At 41.2% G+C, this 17,928-nt stretch overlaps 1 protein-coding gene across 1 annotated transcript; it reads right to left on the bottom strand.

The window, feature by feature from the left end:
- Positions 1 to 49: 49 nt before the first annotated feature.
- On the bottom strand, positions 50 to 17,746 carry LOC139117873 (serine-rich adhesin for platelets-like). The gene is made up of 13 exons (XM_070681107.1): positions 17,191 to 17,746; positions 16,626 to 16,991; positions 13,246 to 16,428; positions 12,065 to 13,046; positions 11,557 to 11,927; positions 9,860 to 11,353; positions 9,343 to 9,662; positions 8,468 to 9,127; positions 7,607 to 8,339; positions 6,479 to 7,407; positions 5,460 to 6,371; positions 3,940 to 5,244; positions 50 to 3,328 (listed from the first exon to the last, which is right to left on the bottom strand). The coding sequence occupies exons 1-13, from the start codon at positions 17,744 to 17,746 to the stop codon at positions 50 to 52; spliced, it is 15,090 nt and encodes a 5,029-aa protein (XP_070537208.1).
- Between the last annotated feature and the right edge of the window lie 182 nt (positions 17,747 to 17,928).

Here is a 17,928-nt window from a genome sequence, read left to right as displayed (position 1 = left end):
AAATTCTGTGCTTATGATCTCTGGAGTGGTAACATCTTCTTCAGCTGTTCTAATATCTGCAGTCTTTATCTGCAGCTCTTGTAGTTGCAAAATCAGTACTTGCAGCTATGCTCTCTGTGCTAGGAATATCAGTAGAGGGCCTCTGTGTGGTTTGAATTGTAGTGTATGTTTGTGTTGAAGACAACTCTATTGCCTCTGTTTCAAAACCAATTGCTTTAGTTGTCTCTTTTTCAGTTGACATGAACTGACTTTCATATGTAGAGCTTCCTTCAAAAGATGTCGTTGATTGACTTGCAGATGTGACATCAGTTGGTTCAAGAGTGTCCGTTTCAGTAGAAGTTAGAATTTCTTGAGTGCTGATAGTAGAAGTACCAGTCTCTTTTTCAGTTGACATGAACTGACTTTCATATGTAGAGCTTCCTTCAAAAGATGTCGTTGATTGACTTGCAGATGTGACATCAGTTGGTTCAAGAGTGTCCGTTTCAGTAGAAGTTGGAATTTCTTGAGTGCTGATAGTAGAAGTAGCAGTCTCTGTTGCAGTTGCAGTCCTTGATAGAGTCTCTTCTTCCTCCTGTGTTGTTTGTAGGGATGTTGTTGCTATTTCAAGCGTGGATCTACTTTTCTGCTGTGTTTGAGAAGCAGCAGTGCTTTGGTCTATTGCAGTGGAAAATTCTGTGCTTATGATCTCTGGAGTGGTAACATCTTCTTCAGCTGTTGTAATATCTGCAGCTCTTGTAGTTGCAAAATCAGTACTTGCAGCTATGCTCTCTGCGGTAGAAATATCAGTAGAGGGCCTCTGTGTGGTTTGAATTGTAGTGTGTGTTTGTGTTGAAGACAACTCTATTGCCTCTGTTTCAATAGTTGTTTCTGCAAAAGCATCCGTTGTAGCATCAGTAGTCGCATCTTTATGCGCTGTTGAGGAAACAACTGCTGTAGTTGTCTCTTTTTCAGTTGACATGAACTGACTTTCATATGTAGAGCTTCCTTCAAAAGATGTCGTTGATTGACTTGCAGATGTGACATCAGTTGGTTCAAGAGTGTCCGTTTCAGTAGAAGTTGGAATTTCTTGAGTGCTGATAGTAGAAGTAGCAGTCTCTGTTGCAGTTGCAGTCGTTGATAGAGTCTCTTCTTCCTCCTGTGTTGATTGTAGGGATGTTGTTGCTATTTCAAGCGTGGGTGTACTTTTCTGCTGTGTTTGAGAAGCAGCAGTGCTTTGGTCTATTGCAGTGGAAAATTCTGTGCTTATGATCTCTGGAGTGGTAACATCTTCTTCAGCTGTTGTAATATCTGCAGCTCTTGTAGTTGCAAAATCAGTACTTGCAGCTATGCTCTCTGTGGTAGAAATATCAGTAGAGGGCCTCTGTGTGGTTTGAATTGTAGTGTATGTTTGTGTTGAAGACAACTCTATTGCCTCTGTTTCAAAAGTTGTTTCTGCAAAAGCATCCTTTGTAGCATCAGTAGTCGCATCTTTATGCGCTGTTGAGGAAACAACTGCTGTAGTTGTCTCTTTTTCAGTTGACATGAACTGACTTTCATATGTAGAGCTTCCTTCAAAAGATGTCGTTGATTGACTTGCAGATGTGACATCAGTTGGTTCAAGAGTGTCCGTTTCAGTAGAAGTTGGAATTTCTTGAGTGCTGATAGTAGAAGTAGCAGTCTCTGTTGCAGTTGCAGTCGTTGATAGAGTCTCTTCTTCCTCCTGTGTTGATTGTAGGGATGTTGTTGCTATTTCAAGCGTGGGTGTACTTTTCTGCTGTGTTTGAGAAGCAGCAGTGCTTTGGTCTATTGCAGTGGAAAATTCTGTGCTTATGATCTCTGGAGTGATAACATCTTCTTCAGCTGTTGTAATATCTGCAGCTCTTGTAGTTGCAAAATCAGTACTTGCAGCTATGCTCTCTGTGGTAGAAATATCAGTAGAGGGCCTCTGTGTGGTTTGAATTGTAGTGTGTGTTTGTGTTGAAGACAACTCTATTGCCTCTGTTTCAATAGTTGTTTCTGCAAAAGCATCCGTTGTAGCATCAGTAGTCGCATCTTTATGCGCTGTTGAGGAAACAATTGCTGTAGTTGTCTCTTTTTCAGTTGATATGAACTGACTTTCATATGTAGAGCTTCCTTCAAAAGATGTCGTTGATTGACTTGCAGATGTGACATCAGTTGGTTCAAGAGTGTCCGTTTCAGTAGAAGTTAGAATTTCTTGAGTGCTGATTGTAGAAATAGCAGTCTCTGTTGCAGTTGCAGTCCTTGATAGAATCTCTTCTTCCTCCTGTGTTGATTGTAGGGATGTTGTTGCTATTTCAAGCGTGGGTGTACTTTTCTGCTGTGTTTGAGAAGCAGCAGTGCTTTGGTCTATTGCAGTGGAAAATTCTGTGCTTATGATCTCTGGAGTGGTAACATCTTCTTCAGCTGTTGTAATATCTGCAGCTCTTGTAGTTGCAAAATCAGTACTTGCAGCTATGCTCTCTGTGGTAGAAATATCAGTAGAGGGCCTCTGTGTGGTTTGAATTGTAGTGTATGTTTGTGTTGAAGACAACTCTATTGCCTCTGTTTCAAAACCAATTGCTGTAGTTGTCTCTTTTTCAGTTGACATGAACTGACTTTCATATGTAGAGCTTCCTTCAAAAGATGTCGTTGATTGACTTGCAGATGTGACATCAGTTGGTTCAAGAGTGTCCGTTTCAGTAGAAGTTGGAATTTCTTGAGTGCTGATAGTAGAAGTAGCAGTCTCTGTTGCAGTTGCAGTCCTTGATAGAGTCTCTTCTTCCTCCTGTGTTGATTGTAGGGATGTTGTTGCTATTTCAAGCGTGGGTGTACTTTTCTGCTGTGTTTGAGAAGCAGCAGTGCTTTGGTCTATTGCAGTGGAAAATTCTGTGCTTATGATCTCTGGAGTGGTAACATCTTCTTCAGCTGTTGTAATATCTGCAGCTCTTGTAGTTGCAAAATCAGTACTTGCAGCTATGCTCTCTGTGGTAGAAATATCAGTAGAGGGCCTCTGTGTGGTTTGAATTGTAGTGTATGTTTGTGTTGAAGACAACTCTTTTGCCTCTGTTTCAATAGTTGTTTCTGCAAAAGCATCCGTTGTAGCATCAGTAGTCGCATCTTTATGCGCTGTTGACGAAACAACTGCTGTAGTTGTCTCTTTTTCAGTTGACATGAACTGACTTTCATATGTAGAGCTTCCTTCAAAAGATGTCGTTGATTGACTTGTAGATGTGACATCAGTTGGTTCAAGAGTGTCCGTTTCAGTAGAAGTTGGAATTTCTTGAGTGCTGATAGTAGAAGTAGCAGTCTCTGTTGCAGTTGCAGTCCTTGATAGAGTCTCTTCTTCCTCCTGTGTTGATTGTAAGGATGTTGTTGCTATTTCAAGCGTAGGTGTACTTTTCTGCTGTGTTTGAGAAGCAGCAGTTCTTTATTCTATTGCAGTGGAAAATTCTGTGCTTATGATCTCTGGAGTGGTAACATCTTCTTCAGCTGTTGTAATATCTGCAGCTCTTGTAGTTGCAAAATCAGTACTTGAAGCTATGCTCTCTGTGGTAGAAATATCAGTAGAGGGCCTCTGTGTGGTTTGAATTGTAGTGTATGTTTGTGTTGAAGACAACTCTTTTGCCTCTGTTTCAATAGTTGTTTCTGCATAAGCATCTGTTGTAGCATCAGTAGTCGCATCTTTATGCGCTGTTGACGAAACAACTGCTGTAGTTGTCTCTTTTTCAGTTGACATGAACTGACTTTCATATGTAGAGCGTCCTTCAAAAGATGTCGTTGATTGACTTGCAGATGTGACATCAGTTGGTTCAAGAGTGTCCGTTTCAGTAGAAGTTGGAATTTCTTGAGTGCTGATAGTAGAAGTAGCAGTCTCTGTTGCAGTTGCAGTCCTTGATAGACTCTCTTCTTCCTCCTTTGTTGATTGTAGGGATGTTGTTGCTATTTCAAGCGTGGGTGTACTTTCTGCTGTGTTTGAGAAGCAGCAGTGCTTTGGTCTATTGCAGTGGAAAATTCTGTGCTTATAATCTCTGGAGTGGTAACATCTTCTTCAGCTGTTGTAATATCTGCAGCTCTTGTAGTTGCAAAATCAGTACTTGCAGCTATGCTCTCTGTGGTAGAAATATCAGTAGAGGGCCTCTGTGTGGTTTGAATTGTAGTGTATGTTTGTGTTGAAGACAACTCTTTTGCCTCTGTTTCAATAGTTGTTTCTGCAAAAGCATCCGTTGAAGCATCAGTAGTCGCATCTTTATGCGCTGTTGACGAAACAACTGCTGTAGTTGTCTCTTTTTCAGTTGACATGAACTGACTTTCATATGTAGAGCTTCCTTCAAAAGATGTCGTTGATTGACTTGCAGATGTGACATCAGTTGGTTCAAGAGTGTCCGTTTCAGTAGAAGTTGGAATTTCTTGAGTGCTGATAGTAGAAGTAGCAGTCTCTGTTGCAGTTGCAGTCCTTGATAGAGTCTCTTCTTCCTCCTGTGTTGATTGTAGGGATGTTGTTGCTATTTCAAGCGTGGGTGTACTTTTCTGCTGTGTTTGAGAAGCAGCAGTGCTTTGGTCTATAGCAGTGGAAAATTCTGTGCTTATAATCTCTGGAGTGGTAACATCTTCTTCAGCTGTTGTAATATCTGCAGCTCTTGTAGTTGCAAAATCAGTACTTGCAGCTATGCTCTCTGTGGTAGAAATATCAGTAGAGGGCCTCTGTGTGGTTTGAATTGTAGTGTATGTTTGTGTTGAAGACAACTCTTTTGCCTCTGTTTCAATAGTTGTTTCTGCAAAAGCATCCGTTGAAGCATCAGTAGTCGCATCTTTATGCGCTGTTGACGAAACAACTGCTGTAGTTGTCTCTTTTTCAGTTGACATGAACTGACTTTCATATGTAGAGCTTCCTTCAAAAGATGTCGTTGATTGACTTGCAGATGTGACATCAGTTGGTTCAAGAGTGTCCGTTTCAGTAGAAGTTGGAATTTCTTGAGTGCTGATAGTAGAAGTAGCAGTCTCTGTTGCAGTTGCAGTCCTTGATAGAGTCTCTTCTTCCTCCTGTGTTGATTGTAGGGATGTTGTTGCTATTTCAAGCGTGGGTGTACTTTTCTGCTGTGTTTGAGAAGCAGCAGTGCTTTGGTCTATTGCAGTGGAAAATTCTGTGCTTATGATCTCTGGAGTGGTAACATCTTCTTCAGCTGTTGTAATATCTGCAGCTCTTGTAGTTGCAAAATCAGTACTTGCAGCTATGCACTCTGTGGTAGAGATATCAGTAGAGGGCCTCTGTGTGGTTTGAATTGAAGTGTATGTTTGGGTTGAAGACAACTCTATTGCCTCTGTTTCAAAAGTTGTTTCTGCAAAAGCATCCTTTGTAGCATCAGTAGTCGCATCTTTATGCGCTGTTGAGGAAACAACTGCTGTAGTTGTCTCTTTTTCAGTTGACATGAATGACTTTCATATGTAGAGCTTCCTTCAAAAGATGTCGTTGATTGACTTGCAGATGTGACATCAGTTGGTTCAAGAGTGTCCGTTTCAGTAGAAGTTGGAATTTCTTGAGTGCTGATAGTAGAAGTAGCAGTCTCTGTTGCAGTTGCAGTCGTTGATAGAGTCTCTTCTTCCTCCTGTGTTGATTGTAGGGATGTTGTTGCTATTTCAAGCGTGGGTGTACTTTTCTGCTGTGTTTGAGAAGCAGCAGTGCTTTGGTCTATTGCAGTGGAAAATTCTGTGCTTATGATCTCTGGAGTGATAACATCTTCTTCAGCTGTTGTAATATCTGCAGCTCTTGTAGTTGCAAAATCAGTACTTGCAGCTATGCTCTCTGTGGTAGAAATATCAGTAGAGGGCCTCTGTGTGGTTTGAATTGTAGTGTGTGTTTGTGTTGAAGACAACTCTATTGCCTCTGTTTCAATAGTTGTTTCTGCAAAAGCATCCGTTGTAGCATCAGTAGTCGCATCTTTATGCGCTGTTGAGGAAACAATTGCTGTAGTTGTCTCTTTTTCAGTTGACATGAACTGACTTTCATATGTAGAGCTTCCTTCAAAAGATGTCGTTGATTGACTTGCAGATGTGACATCAGTTGGTTCAAGAGTGTCCGTTTCAGTAGAAGTTAGAATTTCTTGAGTGCTGATTGTAGAAATAGCAGTCTCTGTTGCAGTTGCAGTCCTTGATAGAGTCTCTTCTTCCTCCTGTGTTGATTGTAGGGATGTTGTTGCTATTTCAAGCGTGGGTGTACTTTTCTGCTGTGTTTGAGAAGCAGCAGTGCTTTGGTCTATTGCAGTGGAAAATTCTGTGCTTATGATCTCTGGAGTGGTAACATCTTCTTCAGCTGTTGTAATATCTGCAGCTCTTGTAGTTGCAAAATCAGTACTTGCAGCTATGCTCTCTGTGGTAGAAATATCAGTAGAGGGCCTCTGTGTGGTTTGAATTGTAGTGTATGTTTGTGTTGAAGACAACTCTATTGCCTCTGTTTCAAAACCAATTGCTGTAGTTGTCTCTTTTTCAGTTGACATGAACTGACTTTCATATGTAGAGCTTCCTTCAAAAGATATCGTTGATTGACTTGCAGATGTGACATCAGTTGGTTCAAGAGTGTCCGTTTCAGTAGAAGTTGGAATTTCTTGAGTGCTGATAGTAGAAGTAGCAGTCTCTGTTGCAGTTGCAGTCCTTGTAGAGTCTCTTCTTCCTCCTGTGTTGATTGTAGGGATGTTGTTGCTATTTCAAGCGTGGGTGTACTTTTCTGCTGTGTTTGAGAAGCAGCAGTGCTTTGGTCTATTGCAGTGGAAAATTCTGTGCTTATGATCTCTGGAGTGGTAACATCTTCTTCAGCTGTTGTAATATCTGCAGCTCTTGTAGTTGCAAAATCAGTACTTGCAGCTATGCTCTCTGTGGTAGAAATATCAGTAGAGGGCCTCTGTGTGGTTTGAATTGTAGTGTATGTTTGTGTTGAAGACAACTCTATTGCCTCTGTTTCAATAGTTGTTTCTGCAAAAGCATCCGTTGTAGCATCAGTAGTCGCATCTTTATGCGCTGTTGAGGAAACAATTGCTGTAGTTGTCTCTTTTTCAGTTGACATGAACTGACTTTCATATGTAGAGCTTCCTTCAAAAGATGTCGTTGATTGACTTGCAGATGTGACATCAGTTGGTTCAAGAGTGTCCGTTTCAGTAGAAGTTGGAATTTCTTGAGTGCTGATAGTAGAAGTAGCAGTCTCTGTTGCAGTTGCAGTCCTTGATAGAGTCTCTTCTTCCTCCTGTGTTGATTGTAGGGATGTTGTTGCTATTTCAAGCGTGGGTGTACTTTTCTGCTGTGTTTGAGAAGCAGCAGTGCTTTGGTCTATTGCAGTGGAAAATTCTGTGCTTATGATCTCTGGAGTGGTAACATCTTCTTCAGCTGTTGTAATATCTGCAGCTCTTGTAGTTGCAAAATCAGTACTTGCAGCTATGCTCTCTGTGGTAGAAATATCAGTAGAGGGCCTCTGTGTGGTTTGAATTGTAGTGTATGTTTGTGTTGAAGACAAACTCTTTTGCCTCTGTTTCAATAGTTGTTTCTGCATAAGCATCTGTTGTAGCATCAGTAGTCGCATCTTTATGCGCTGTTGACGAAACAACTGCTGTAGTTGTCTCTTTTTCAGTTGACATGAACTGACTTTCATATGTAGAGCTTCCTTCAAAAGATGTCGTTGATTGACTTGCAGATGTGACATCAGTTGGTTCAAGAGTGTCCGTTTCAGTAGAAGTTGGAATTTCTTGAGTGCTGATAGTAGAAGTAGCAGTCTCTGTTGCAGTTGCAGTCCTTGATAGAGTCTCTTCTTCCTCCTTTGTTGATTGTAGGGATGTTGTTGCTATTTCAAGCGTGGGTGTACTTTTCTGCTGTGTTTGAGAAGCAGCAGTGCTTTGGTCTATTGCAGTGGAAAATTCTGTGCTTATGATCTCTGGAGTGGTAACATCTTCTTCAGCTGTTGTAATATCTGCAGCTCTTGTAGTTGCAAAATCAGTACTTGCAGCTATGCTCTCTGTGGTAGAAATATCAGTAGAGGGCCTCTGTGTGGTTTGAATTGTAGTGTATGTTTGTGTTGAAGACAACTCTATTGCCTCTGTTTCAATAGTTGTTTCTGCAAAAGCATCCGTTGTAGCATCAGTAGTCGCATCTTTATGCGCTGTTGACGAAACAATTGCTGTAGTTGTCTCTTTTTCAGTTGACATGAACTGACTTTCATATGTAGAGCTTCCTTCAAAAGATGTCGTTGATTGACTTGCAGATGTGACATCAGTTGGTTCAAGAGTGTCCGTTTCAGTAGAAGTTGGAATTTCTTGAGTGCTGATAGTAGAAGTAGCAGTCTCTGTTGCAGTTGCAGTCCTTGATAGAGTCTCTTCTTCCTCCTGTGTTGATTGTAGGGATGTTGTTGCTATTTCAAGCGTGGGTGTACTTTTCTGCTGTGTTTGAGAAGCAGCAGTGCTTTGGTCTATGCAGTGGAAAATTCTGTGCTTATGATCTCTGGAGTGGTAACATCTTCTTCAGCTGTTGTAATATCTGCAGCTCTTGTAGTTGCAAAATCAGTACTTGCAGCTATGCTCTCTGTGGTAGAAATATCAGTAGAGGGCCTCTGTGTGGTTTGAATTGTAGTGTATGTTTGTGTTGAAGACAACTCTTTTGCCTCTGTTTCAATAGTTGTTTCTGCAAAAGCATCCGTTGTAGCATCAGTAGTCGCATCTTTATGCGCTGTTGACGAAACAACTGCTGTAGTTGTCTCTTTTTCAGTTGACATGAACTGACTTTCATATGTAGAGCTTCCTTCAAAAGATGTCGTTGATTGACTTGCAGATGTGACATCAGTTGGTTCAAGAGTGTCCGTTTCAGTAGAAGTTGGAATTTCTTGAGTGCTGATAGTAGAAGTAGCAGTCTCTGTTGCAGTTGCAGTCCTTGATAGAGTCTCTTCTTCCTCCTGTGTTGATTGTAGGGATGTTGTTGCTATTTCAAGCGTGGGTGTACTTTTCTGCTGTGTTTGAGAAGCAGCAGTGCTTTGGTCTATTGCAGTGGAAAATTCTGTGCTTATGATCTCTGGAGTGGTAACATCTTCTTCAGCTGTTGTAATATCTGCAGCTCTTGTAGTTGCAAAATCAGTACTTGCAGCTATGCTCTCTGTGGTAGAAATATCAGTAGAGGGCCTCTGTGTGGTTTGAATTGTAGTGTATGTTTGTGTTGAAGACAACTCTTTTGCCTCTGTTTCAATAGTTGTTTCTGCAAAAGCATCCGTTGTAGCATCAGTAGTCGCATCTTTATGCGCTGTTGACGAAACAATTGCTGTAGTTGTCTCTTTTCAGTTGACATGAACTGACTTTCATATGTAGAGCTTCCTTCAAAAGATGTCGTTGATTGACTTACAGATGTGACATCAGTTGGTTCAAGAGTGTCCGTTTCAGTAGAAGTTGGAATTTCTTCAGTGCTGATAGTAGAAGTAGCAGTCTCTGTTGCAGTTGCAGTCCTTGATAGAATCTCTTCTTCCTCCTGTGTTGATTGTAAGGATGTTGTTGCTATTTCAAGCGTGGGTGTACTTTTCTGCTGTGTTTGAGAAGCAGCAGTGCTTTGGTCTATTGCAGTGGAAAATTCTGTGCTTATGATCTCTGGAGTGGTAACATCTTCTTCAGCTGTTGTAATATCTGCAGCTCTTGTAGTTGCAAAATCAGTACTTGCAGCTATGCTCTCTGTGGTAGAAATATCAGTAGAGGGCCTCTGTGTGGTTTGTTATTGTAGTGTATGTTTGTGTGAAGACAACTCTTTTGCCTCTGTTTCAATAGTTGTTTCTGCAAAAGCATCCGTTGTAGAATCAGTAGTTGCATCTTTATGCGCTGTTGAGGAAACAATTGCTGTAGTTGTCTCTTTTCAGTTGACATGAACTGACTTTCATATGTAGAGCTTCCTTCAAAAGATGTCGTTGATTGACTTGCAGATGTGACATCAGTTGGTTCAAGAGTGTCCGTTTCAGTAGAAGTTGGAATTTCTTGAGTGCTGATAGTAGAAGTAGCAGTCTCTGTTGCAGTTGCAGTCCTTGATAGAGTCTCTTCTTCCTCCTGTGTTGATTGTAGGGATGTTGTTGCTATTTCAAGCGTGGGTGTACTTTTCTGCTGTGTTTGAGAAGCAGCAGTGCTTTGGTCTATTGCAGTGGAAAATTCTGTGCTTATGATCTCTGGAGTGGTAACATCTTCTTCAGCTGTTGTAATATCTGCAGCTCTTGTAGTTGCAAAATCAGTACTTGCAGCTATGCTCTCTGTGCTAGGAATATTGGTAGAGGGCTTCTGTGTAATTTGAATGGTAGTGTATGTTTTGGTTGAAGACAACTCTATTGCCTCTGTTTCAATAGTTGTTTCTGAAAAAGCATTTGTTGTTGCATCAGTAGTTGCATCTCTAACCCCTGTTGAGGAGGCAACAGCTGTAGTTGTGTCTGCTTCAGTTGACATGAAATGACTTTCATATGTAGAGCTTCCTTCAAAAGATGTCGTTGATTGACTTGCAGATGTGACATCAGTTGGTTCAAGAGTGTCCGTTTCAGTAGAAGTTGGAATTTCTTGAGTGCTGATAGTAGAAGTAGCAGTCTCTGTTGCAGTTGCAGTCCTTGATAGAGTCTCTTCTTCCTCCTGTGTTGATTGTAGGGATGTTGTTGCTATTTCAAGCGTGGGTGTACTTTTCTGCTGTGTTTGAGAAGCAGCAGTGCTTTGGTCTATTGCAGTGGAAAATTCTGTGCTTATGATCTCTGGAGTGGTAACATCTTCTTCAGCTGTTGTAATATCTGCAGCTCTTGTAGTTGCAAAATCAGTACTTGCAGCTATGCTCTCTGTGGTAGAAATATCAGTAGAGGGCCTCTGTGTGGTTTGAATTGTAGTGTATGTTTGTGTTGAAGACAACTCTATTGCCTCTGTTTCAATAGTTGTTTCTGCAAAAGCATCCGTTGTAGCATCAGTAGTCGCATCTTTATGCGCTGTTGAGGAAACAACTGCTGTAGTTGTCTCTTTTTCAGTTGACATGAACTGACTTTCATATGTAGAGCTTCCTTCAAAAGATGTCGTTGATTGACTTGCAGATGTGACATCAGTTGGTTCAAGAGTGTCCGTTTCAGTAGAAGTTGGAATTTCTTGAGTGCTGATAGTAGAAGTAGCAGTCTCTGTTGCAGTTGCAGTCCTTGATAGAGTCTCTTCTTCCTCCTGTGTTGATTGTAGGGATGTTGTTGCTATTTCAAGCGTGGGTGTACTTTTCTGCTGTGTTTGAGAAGCAGCAGTGCTTTGGTCTATTGCAGTGGAAAATTCTGTGCTTATGATCTCTGGAGTGGTAACATCTTCTTCAGCTGTTGTAATATCTGCAGCTCTTGTAGTTGCAAAATCAGTACTTGCAGCTATGCTCTCTGTGGTAGAAATATCAGTAGAGGGCCTCTGTGTGGTTTGAATTGTAGTGTATGTTTGTGTTGAAGACAACTCTATTGCCTCTTTTTCAATAGTTGTTTCTGAAAAAGCATTTGTTGTTGCATCAGTAGTTGCATCTCTGATTTATGAGCTGTTGAGGAAACAATTGCTGTAGTTGTCTCTTTTTCAGTTGACATGAACTGACTTTCATATGTAGAGCTTCCTTCAAAAGATGTCGTTGATTGACTTGCAGATGTGACATCAGTTGGTTCAAGAGTGTCCGTTTCAGTAGAAGTTGGAATTTCTTGAGTGCTGATAGTAGAAGTAGCAGTCTCTGTTGCAGTTGCAGTCCTTGATAGAGTCTCTTCTTCCTCCTGTGTTGATTGTAGGGATGTTGTTGCTATTTCAAGCGTGGGTGTACTTTTCTGCTGTGTTTGAGAAGCAGCAGTGCTTTGGTCTATTGCAGTGGAAAATTCTGTGCTTATGATCTCTGGAGTGGTAACATCTTCTTCAGCTGTTGTAATATCTGCAGCTCTTGTAGTTGCAAAATCAGTACTTGCAGCTATGCTCTCTGTGCTAGGAATATCGGTAGAGGGCTTCTGTGTAATTTGAATGGTAGTGTATGTTTTGGTTGAAGACAACTCTATTGCCTCTGTTTCAATAGTTGTTTCTGAAAAAGCATTTGTTGTTGCATCAGTAGTTGCATCTCTAACCCCTGTTGAGGAGGCAACAGCTGTAGTTGTGTCTGCTTCAGTTGACATGAACTGATTTCATATGTAGAGCTTCCTTCAAAAGATGTCGTTGATTGACTTGCAGATGTGACATCAGTTGGTTCAAGAGTGTCCGTTTCAGTAGAAGTTGGAATTTCTTGAGTGCTGATAGTAGAAGTAGCAGTCTCTGTTGCAGTTGCAGTCCTTGATAGAGTCTCTTCTTCCTCCTGTGTTGATTGTAGGGATGTTGTTGCTATTTCAAGCGTGGGTGTACTTTTCTGCTGTGTTTGAGAAGCAGCAGTGCTTTGGTCTATTGCAGTGGAAAATTCTGTGCTTATGATCTCTGGAGTGGTAACATCTTCTTCAGCTGTTGTAATATCTGCAGCTCTTGTAGTTGCAAAATCAGTACTTGCAGCTATGCTCTCTGTGGTAGAAATATCAGTAGAGGGCCTCTGTGTGGTTTGAATTGTAGTGTATGTTTGTGTTGAAGACAACTCTATTGCCTCTGTTTCAATAGTTGTTTCTGCAAAAGCATCCGTTGTAGCATCAGTAGTCGCATCTTTATGCGCTGTTGACGAAACAACTGCTTTAGTTGTCTCTTTTTCAGTTGACATGAACTGACTTTCATATGTAGAGCTTCCTTCAAAAGATGTCGTTGATTGACTTGCAGATGTGACATCAGTTGGTTCAAGAGTGTCCGTTTCAGTAGAAGTTGGAATTTCTTGAGTGCTGATAGTAGAAGTAGCAGTCTCTGTTGCAGTTGCAGTCCTTGATAGACTCTCTTCTTCCTCCTGTGTTGATTGTAGGGATGTTGTTGCTATTTCAAGCGTGGGTGTACTTTTCTGCTGTGTTTGAGAAGCAGCAGTGCTTTGGTCTATTGCAGTGGAAAATTCTGTGCTTATGATCTCTGGAGTGGTAACATCTTCAGCTGTTGTAATATCTGCAGCTCTTGTAGTTGCAAAATCAGTACTTGCAGCTATGCTCTCTGTGGTAGAAATATCAGTAGAGGGCCTCTGTGTGGTTTGAATTGTAGTGTATGTTTGTGTTGAAGACAACTCTTTTGCCTCTGTTTCAATAGTTGTTTCTGCAAAAGCATCCGTTGTAGCATCAGTAGTCGCATCTTTATGCGCTGTTGACGAAAACAACTGCTGTAGTTGTCTCTTTTTCAGTTGACATGAACTGACTTTCATATGTAGAGCTTCCTTCAAAAGATGTCGTTGATTGACTTGCAGATGTGACATCAGTTGGTTCAAGAGTGTCCGTTTCAGTAGAAGTTGGAATTTCTTGAGTGCTGATAGTAGAAGTAGCAGTCTCTGTTGCAGTTGCAGTCCTTGATAGAGTCTCTTCTTCCTCCTGTGTTGATTGTAGGGATGTTGTTGCTATTTCAAGCGTGGGTGTACTTTTCTGCTGTGTTTGAGAAGCAGCAGTGCTTTGGTCTATTGCAGTGGAAAATTCTGTGCTTATAATCTCTGGAGTGGTAACATCTTCAGCTGTTGTAATATCTGCAGCTCTTGTAGTTGCAAAATCAGTACTTGCAGCTATGCTCTCTGTGGTAGAAATATCAGTAGAGGGCCTCTGTGTGGTTTGAATTGTAGTGTATGTTTGTGTTGAAGACAACTCTTTTGCCTCTGTTTCAATAGTTGTTTCTGCAAAAGCATCCGTTGTAGCATCAGTAGTCGCATCTTTATGCGCTGTTGACGAAACAACTGCTGTAGTTGTCTCTTTTTCAGTTGACATGAACTGACTTTCATATGTAGAGCTTCCTTCAAAAGATGTCGTTGATTGACTTGCAGATGTGACATCAGTTGGTTCAAGAGTGTCCGTTTCAGTAGAAGTTGGAATTTCTTGAGTACTGATAGTAGAAGTAGCAGTCTCTGTTACAGTTGCAGTCCTTGATAGAGTCTCTTCTTCCTCCTGTGTTGATTGTAGGGATGTTGTTGCTATTTCAAGCGTGGGTGTACTTTTCTGCTGTGTTTGAGAAGCAGCAGTGCTTTGGTCTATTGCAGTGGAAAATTCTGTGCTTATGATCTCTGGAGTGGTAACATCTTCTTCAGCTGTTGTAATATCTGCAGCTCTTGTAGTTGCAAAATCAGTACTTGCAGCTATGCTCTCTGTGGTAGAAATATCAGTAGAGGGCCTCTGTGTGGTTTGAATTGTAGTGTATGTTTGTGTTGAAGACAACTCTATTGCCTCTGTTTCAATAGTTGTTTCTGCAAAAGCATCCGTTGTAGCATCAGTAGTCGCGTCTTTATGCGCTGTTGACGAAACAACTGCTGTAGTTGTCTCTTTTTCAGTTGACATGAACTGACTTTCATATGTAGAGCTTCCTTCAAAAGATGTCGTTGATTGACTTGCAGATGTGACATCAGTTGGTTCAAGAGTGTCCGTTTCAGTAGAAGTTGGAATTTCTTGAGTGCTGATAGTAGAAGTAGCAGTCTCTGTTGCAGTTGCAGTCCTTGATAGAGTCTCTTCTTCCTCCTGTGTTGATTGTAGGGATGTTGTTGCTATTTCAAGCGTGGGTGTACTTTTCTGCTGTGTTTGAGAACCAGCAGTGCTTTGGTCTATTGCAGTGGAAAATTCTGTGCTTATGATCTCTGGAGTGGTAACATCTTCTTCAGCTGTTGTAATATCTGCAGCTCTTGTAGTTGCAAAATCAGTACTTGCAGCTATGCTCTCTGTGGTAGAAATATCAGTAGAGGGCCTCTGTGTGGTTTGAATTGTAGTGTATGTTTGTGTTGAAGACAACTCTATTGCCTCTGTTTCAATAGTTGTTTCTGCAAAAGCATCCGTTGTAGCATCAGTAGTCGCATCTTTATGCGCTGTTGACGAAACAACTGCTGTAGTTGTCTCTTTTTCAGTTGACATGAACTGACTTTTATATGTAGAGCTTCCTTCAAAAGATGTCGTTGATTGACTTGCAGATGTGACATCAGTTGGTTCAAGAGTGTCCGTTTCAGTAGAAGTTGGAATTTCTTGAGTGCTGATAGTAGAAGTAGCAGTCTCTGTTGCAGTTGCAGTCCTTGATAGAGTCTCTTCTTCCTCCTGTGTTGATTGTAGGGATGTTGTTGCTATTTCAAGCGTGGGTGTACTTTTCTGCTGTGTTTGAGAAGCAGCAGTGCTTTGGTCTATTGCAGTGGAAAATTCTGTGCTTATGATCTCTGGAGTGGTAACATCTTCTTCAGCTGTTGTAATATCTGCAGCTCTTGTAGTTGCAAAATCAGTACTTGCAGCTATGCTCTCTGTGGTAGAAATATCAGTAGAGGGCCTCTGTGTGGTTTGAATTGTAGTGTATGTTTGTGTTGAAGACAACTCTTTTGCCTCTGTTTCAATAGTTGTTTCTGCAAAAGCATCCGTTGTAGCATCAGTAGTCGCATCTTTATGCGCTGTTGACGAAACAACTGCTGTAGTTGTCTCTTTTTCAGTTGACATGAACTGACTTTCATATGTAGAGCTTCCTTCAAAAGATGTCGTTGATTGACTTGCAGATGTGACATCAGTTGGTTCAAGAGTGTCCGTTTCAGTAGAAGTTGGAATTTCTTGAGTGCTGATAGTAGAAGTAGCAGTCTCTGTTGCAGTTGCAGTCCTTGATAGAGTCTCTTCTTCCTCCTGTGTTGATTGTAGGGATGTTGTTGCTATTTCAAGCGTGGGTGTACTTTTCTGCTGTGTTTGAGAAGCAGCAGTGCTTTGGTCTATTGCAGTGGAAAATTCTGTGCTTATGATCTCTGGAGTGGTAACATCTTCTTCAGCTGTTGTAATATCTGCAGCTCTTGTAGTTGCAAAATCAGTACTTGCAGCTATGCTCTCTGTGGTAGAAATATCAGTAGAGGGCCTCTGTGTGGTTTGAATTGTAGTGTATGTTTGTGTTGAAGACAACTCTTTTGCCTCTGTTTCAATAGTTGTTTCTGCAAAAGCATCCGTTGTAGCATCAGTAGTCGCGTCTTTATGCGCTGTTGACGAAACAACTGCTGTAGTTGTCTCTTTTTCAGTTGACATGAACTGACTTTCATATGTAGAGCTTCCTTCAAAAGATGTCGTTGATTGACTTGCAGATGTGACATCAGTTGGTTCAAGAGTGTCCGTTTCAGTAGAAGTTGGAATTTCTTGAGTGCTGATAGTAGAAGTAGCAGTCTCTGTTGCAGTTGCAGTCCTTGATAGAGTCTCTTCTTCCTCCTGTGTTGATTGTAGGGATGTTGTTGCTATTTCAAGCGTGGGTGTACTTTTCTGCTGTGTTTGAGAAGCAGCAGTGCTTTGGTCTATTGCAGTGGAAAATTCTGTGCTTATGATCTCTGGAGTGGTAACATCTTCTTCAGCTGTTGTAATATCTGCAGCTCTTGTAGTTGCAAAATCAGTACTTGCAGCTATGCTCTCTGTGGTAGAAATATCAGTAGAGGGCCTCTGTGTGGTTTGAATTGTAGTGTATGTTTGTGTTGAAGACAACTCTTTTGCCTCTGTTTCAATAGTTGTTTCTGCAAAAGCATCCGTTGTAGCATCAGTAGTCGCATCTTTATGCGCTGTTGACGAAACAACTGCTGTAGTTGCTCTTTTTCAGTTGACATGAACTGACTTTCATATGTAGAGCTTCCTTCAAAAGATGTCGTTGATTGACTTGCAGATGTGACATCAGTTGGTTCAAGAGTGTCCGTTTCAGTAGAAGTTGGAATTTCTTGAGTGCTGATAGTAGAAGTAGCAGTCTCTGTTGCAGTTGCAGTCCTTGATAGAGTCTCTTCTTCCTCCTGTGTTGATTGTAGGGATGTTGTTGCTATTTCAAGCGTGGGTGTACTTTTCTGCTGTGTTTGAGAAGCAGCAGTGCTTTGGTCTATTGCAGTGGAAAATTCTGTGCTTATGATCTCTGGAGTGGTAACATCTTCTTCAGCTGTTGTAATATCTGCAGCTCTTGTAGTTGCAAAATCAGTACTTGCAGCTATGCTCTCTGTGGTAGAAATATCAGTAGAGGGCCTCTGTGTGGTTTGAATTGTAGTGTATGTTTGTGTTGAAGACAACTCTTTTGCCTCTGTTTCAATAGTTGTTTCTGCAAAAGCATCCGTTGTAGCATCAGTAGTCGCATCTTTATGCGCTGTTGATGAAACAATTGCTGTAGGTTGTCTCTTTTTCAGTTGACATGAACTGACTTTCATATGTAGAGCTTCCTTCAAAAGATGTCGTTGATTGACTTGCAGATGTGACATCAGTTGGTTCAAGAGTGTCCGTTTCAGTAGAAGTTGGAATTTCTTGAGTGCTGATAGTAGAAGTAGCAGTCTCTGTTGCAGTTGCAGTCCTTGATAGAGTCTCTTCTTCCTCCTGTGTTGATTGTAGGGATGTTGTTGCTATTTCAAGCGTGGGTGTACTTTTCTGCTGTGTTTGAGAAGCAGCAGTGCTTTGGTCTATTGCAGTGGAAAATTCTGTGCTTATGATCTCTGGAGTGGTAACATCTTCTTCAGCTGTTGTAATATCTGCAGCTCTTGTAGTTGCAAAATCAGTACTTGCAGCTATGCTCTCTGTGGTAGAAATATCAGTAGAGGGCCTCTGTGTGGTTTGAATTGTAGTGTATGTTTGTGTTGAAGACAACTCTTTTGCCTCTGTTTCAATAGTTGTTTCTGCAAAAGCATCCGTTGTAGCATCAGTAGTCGCATCTTTATGCGCTGTTGAGGAAACAATTGCTGTAGTTGTCTCTTTTTCAGTTGACATGAACTGACTTTCATATGTAGAGCTTCCTTCAAAGATGTCGTTGATTGACTTGCAGATGTGACATCAGTTGGTTCAAGAGTGTCCGTTTCAGTAGAAGTTGGAATTTCTTGAGTGCTGATAGTAGAAGTAGCAGTCTCTGTTGCAGTTGCAGTCCTTGATAGAGTCTCTTCTTCCTCCTGTGT

This window comes from Ptychodera flava, chromosome 18, assembly GCF_041260155.1.
Source record: "Ptychodera flava strain L36383 chromosome 18, AS_Pfla_20210202, whole genome shotgun sequence".
NCBI classification, from domain to species: Eukaryota; Metazoa; Hemichordata; class Enteropneusta; family Ptychoderidae; genus Ptychodera; species Ptychodera flava.
The sequence above is the reverse complement of the archived record's forward strand: the minus strand, read 5'-3'. Positions and strand labels throughout refer to the sequence as shown.

Bases quoted from the DNA above. Each gene is read 5' to 3' on its own strand.
- LOC139117873 (XM_070681107.1), bottom strand. From the start codon at position 17,746: ATGTCAACTGAAAAAGAGACAACTACAGCAATTGTTTCCTCAACAGCG. The intron at 16,429-16,625 runs GTCAGTTCATGT...TTTCTACCACAG, and splicing joins AGGAAGCTCTACATATGAAA to AGAGCATAGCTGCAAGTACT. The intron at 7,408-7,606 runs GTCAGTTCATGT...TTTCTACCACAG, and splicing joins AGGAAGCTCTACATATGAAA to AGAGCATAGCTGCAAGTACT.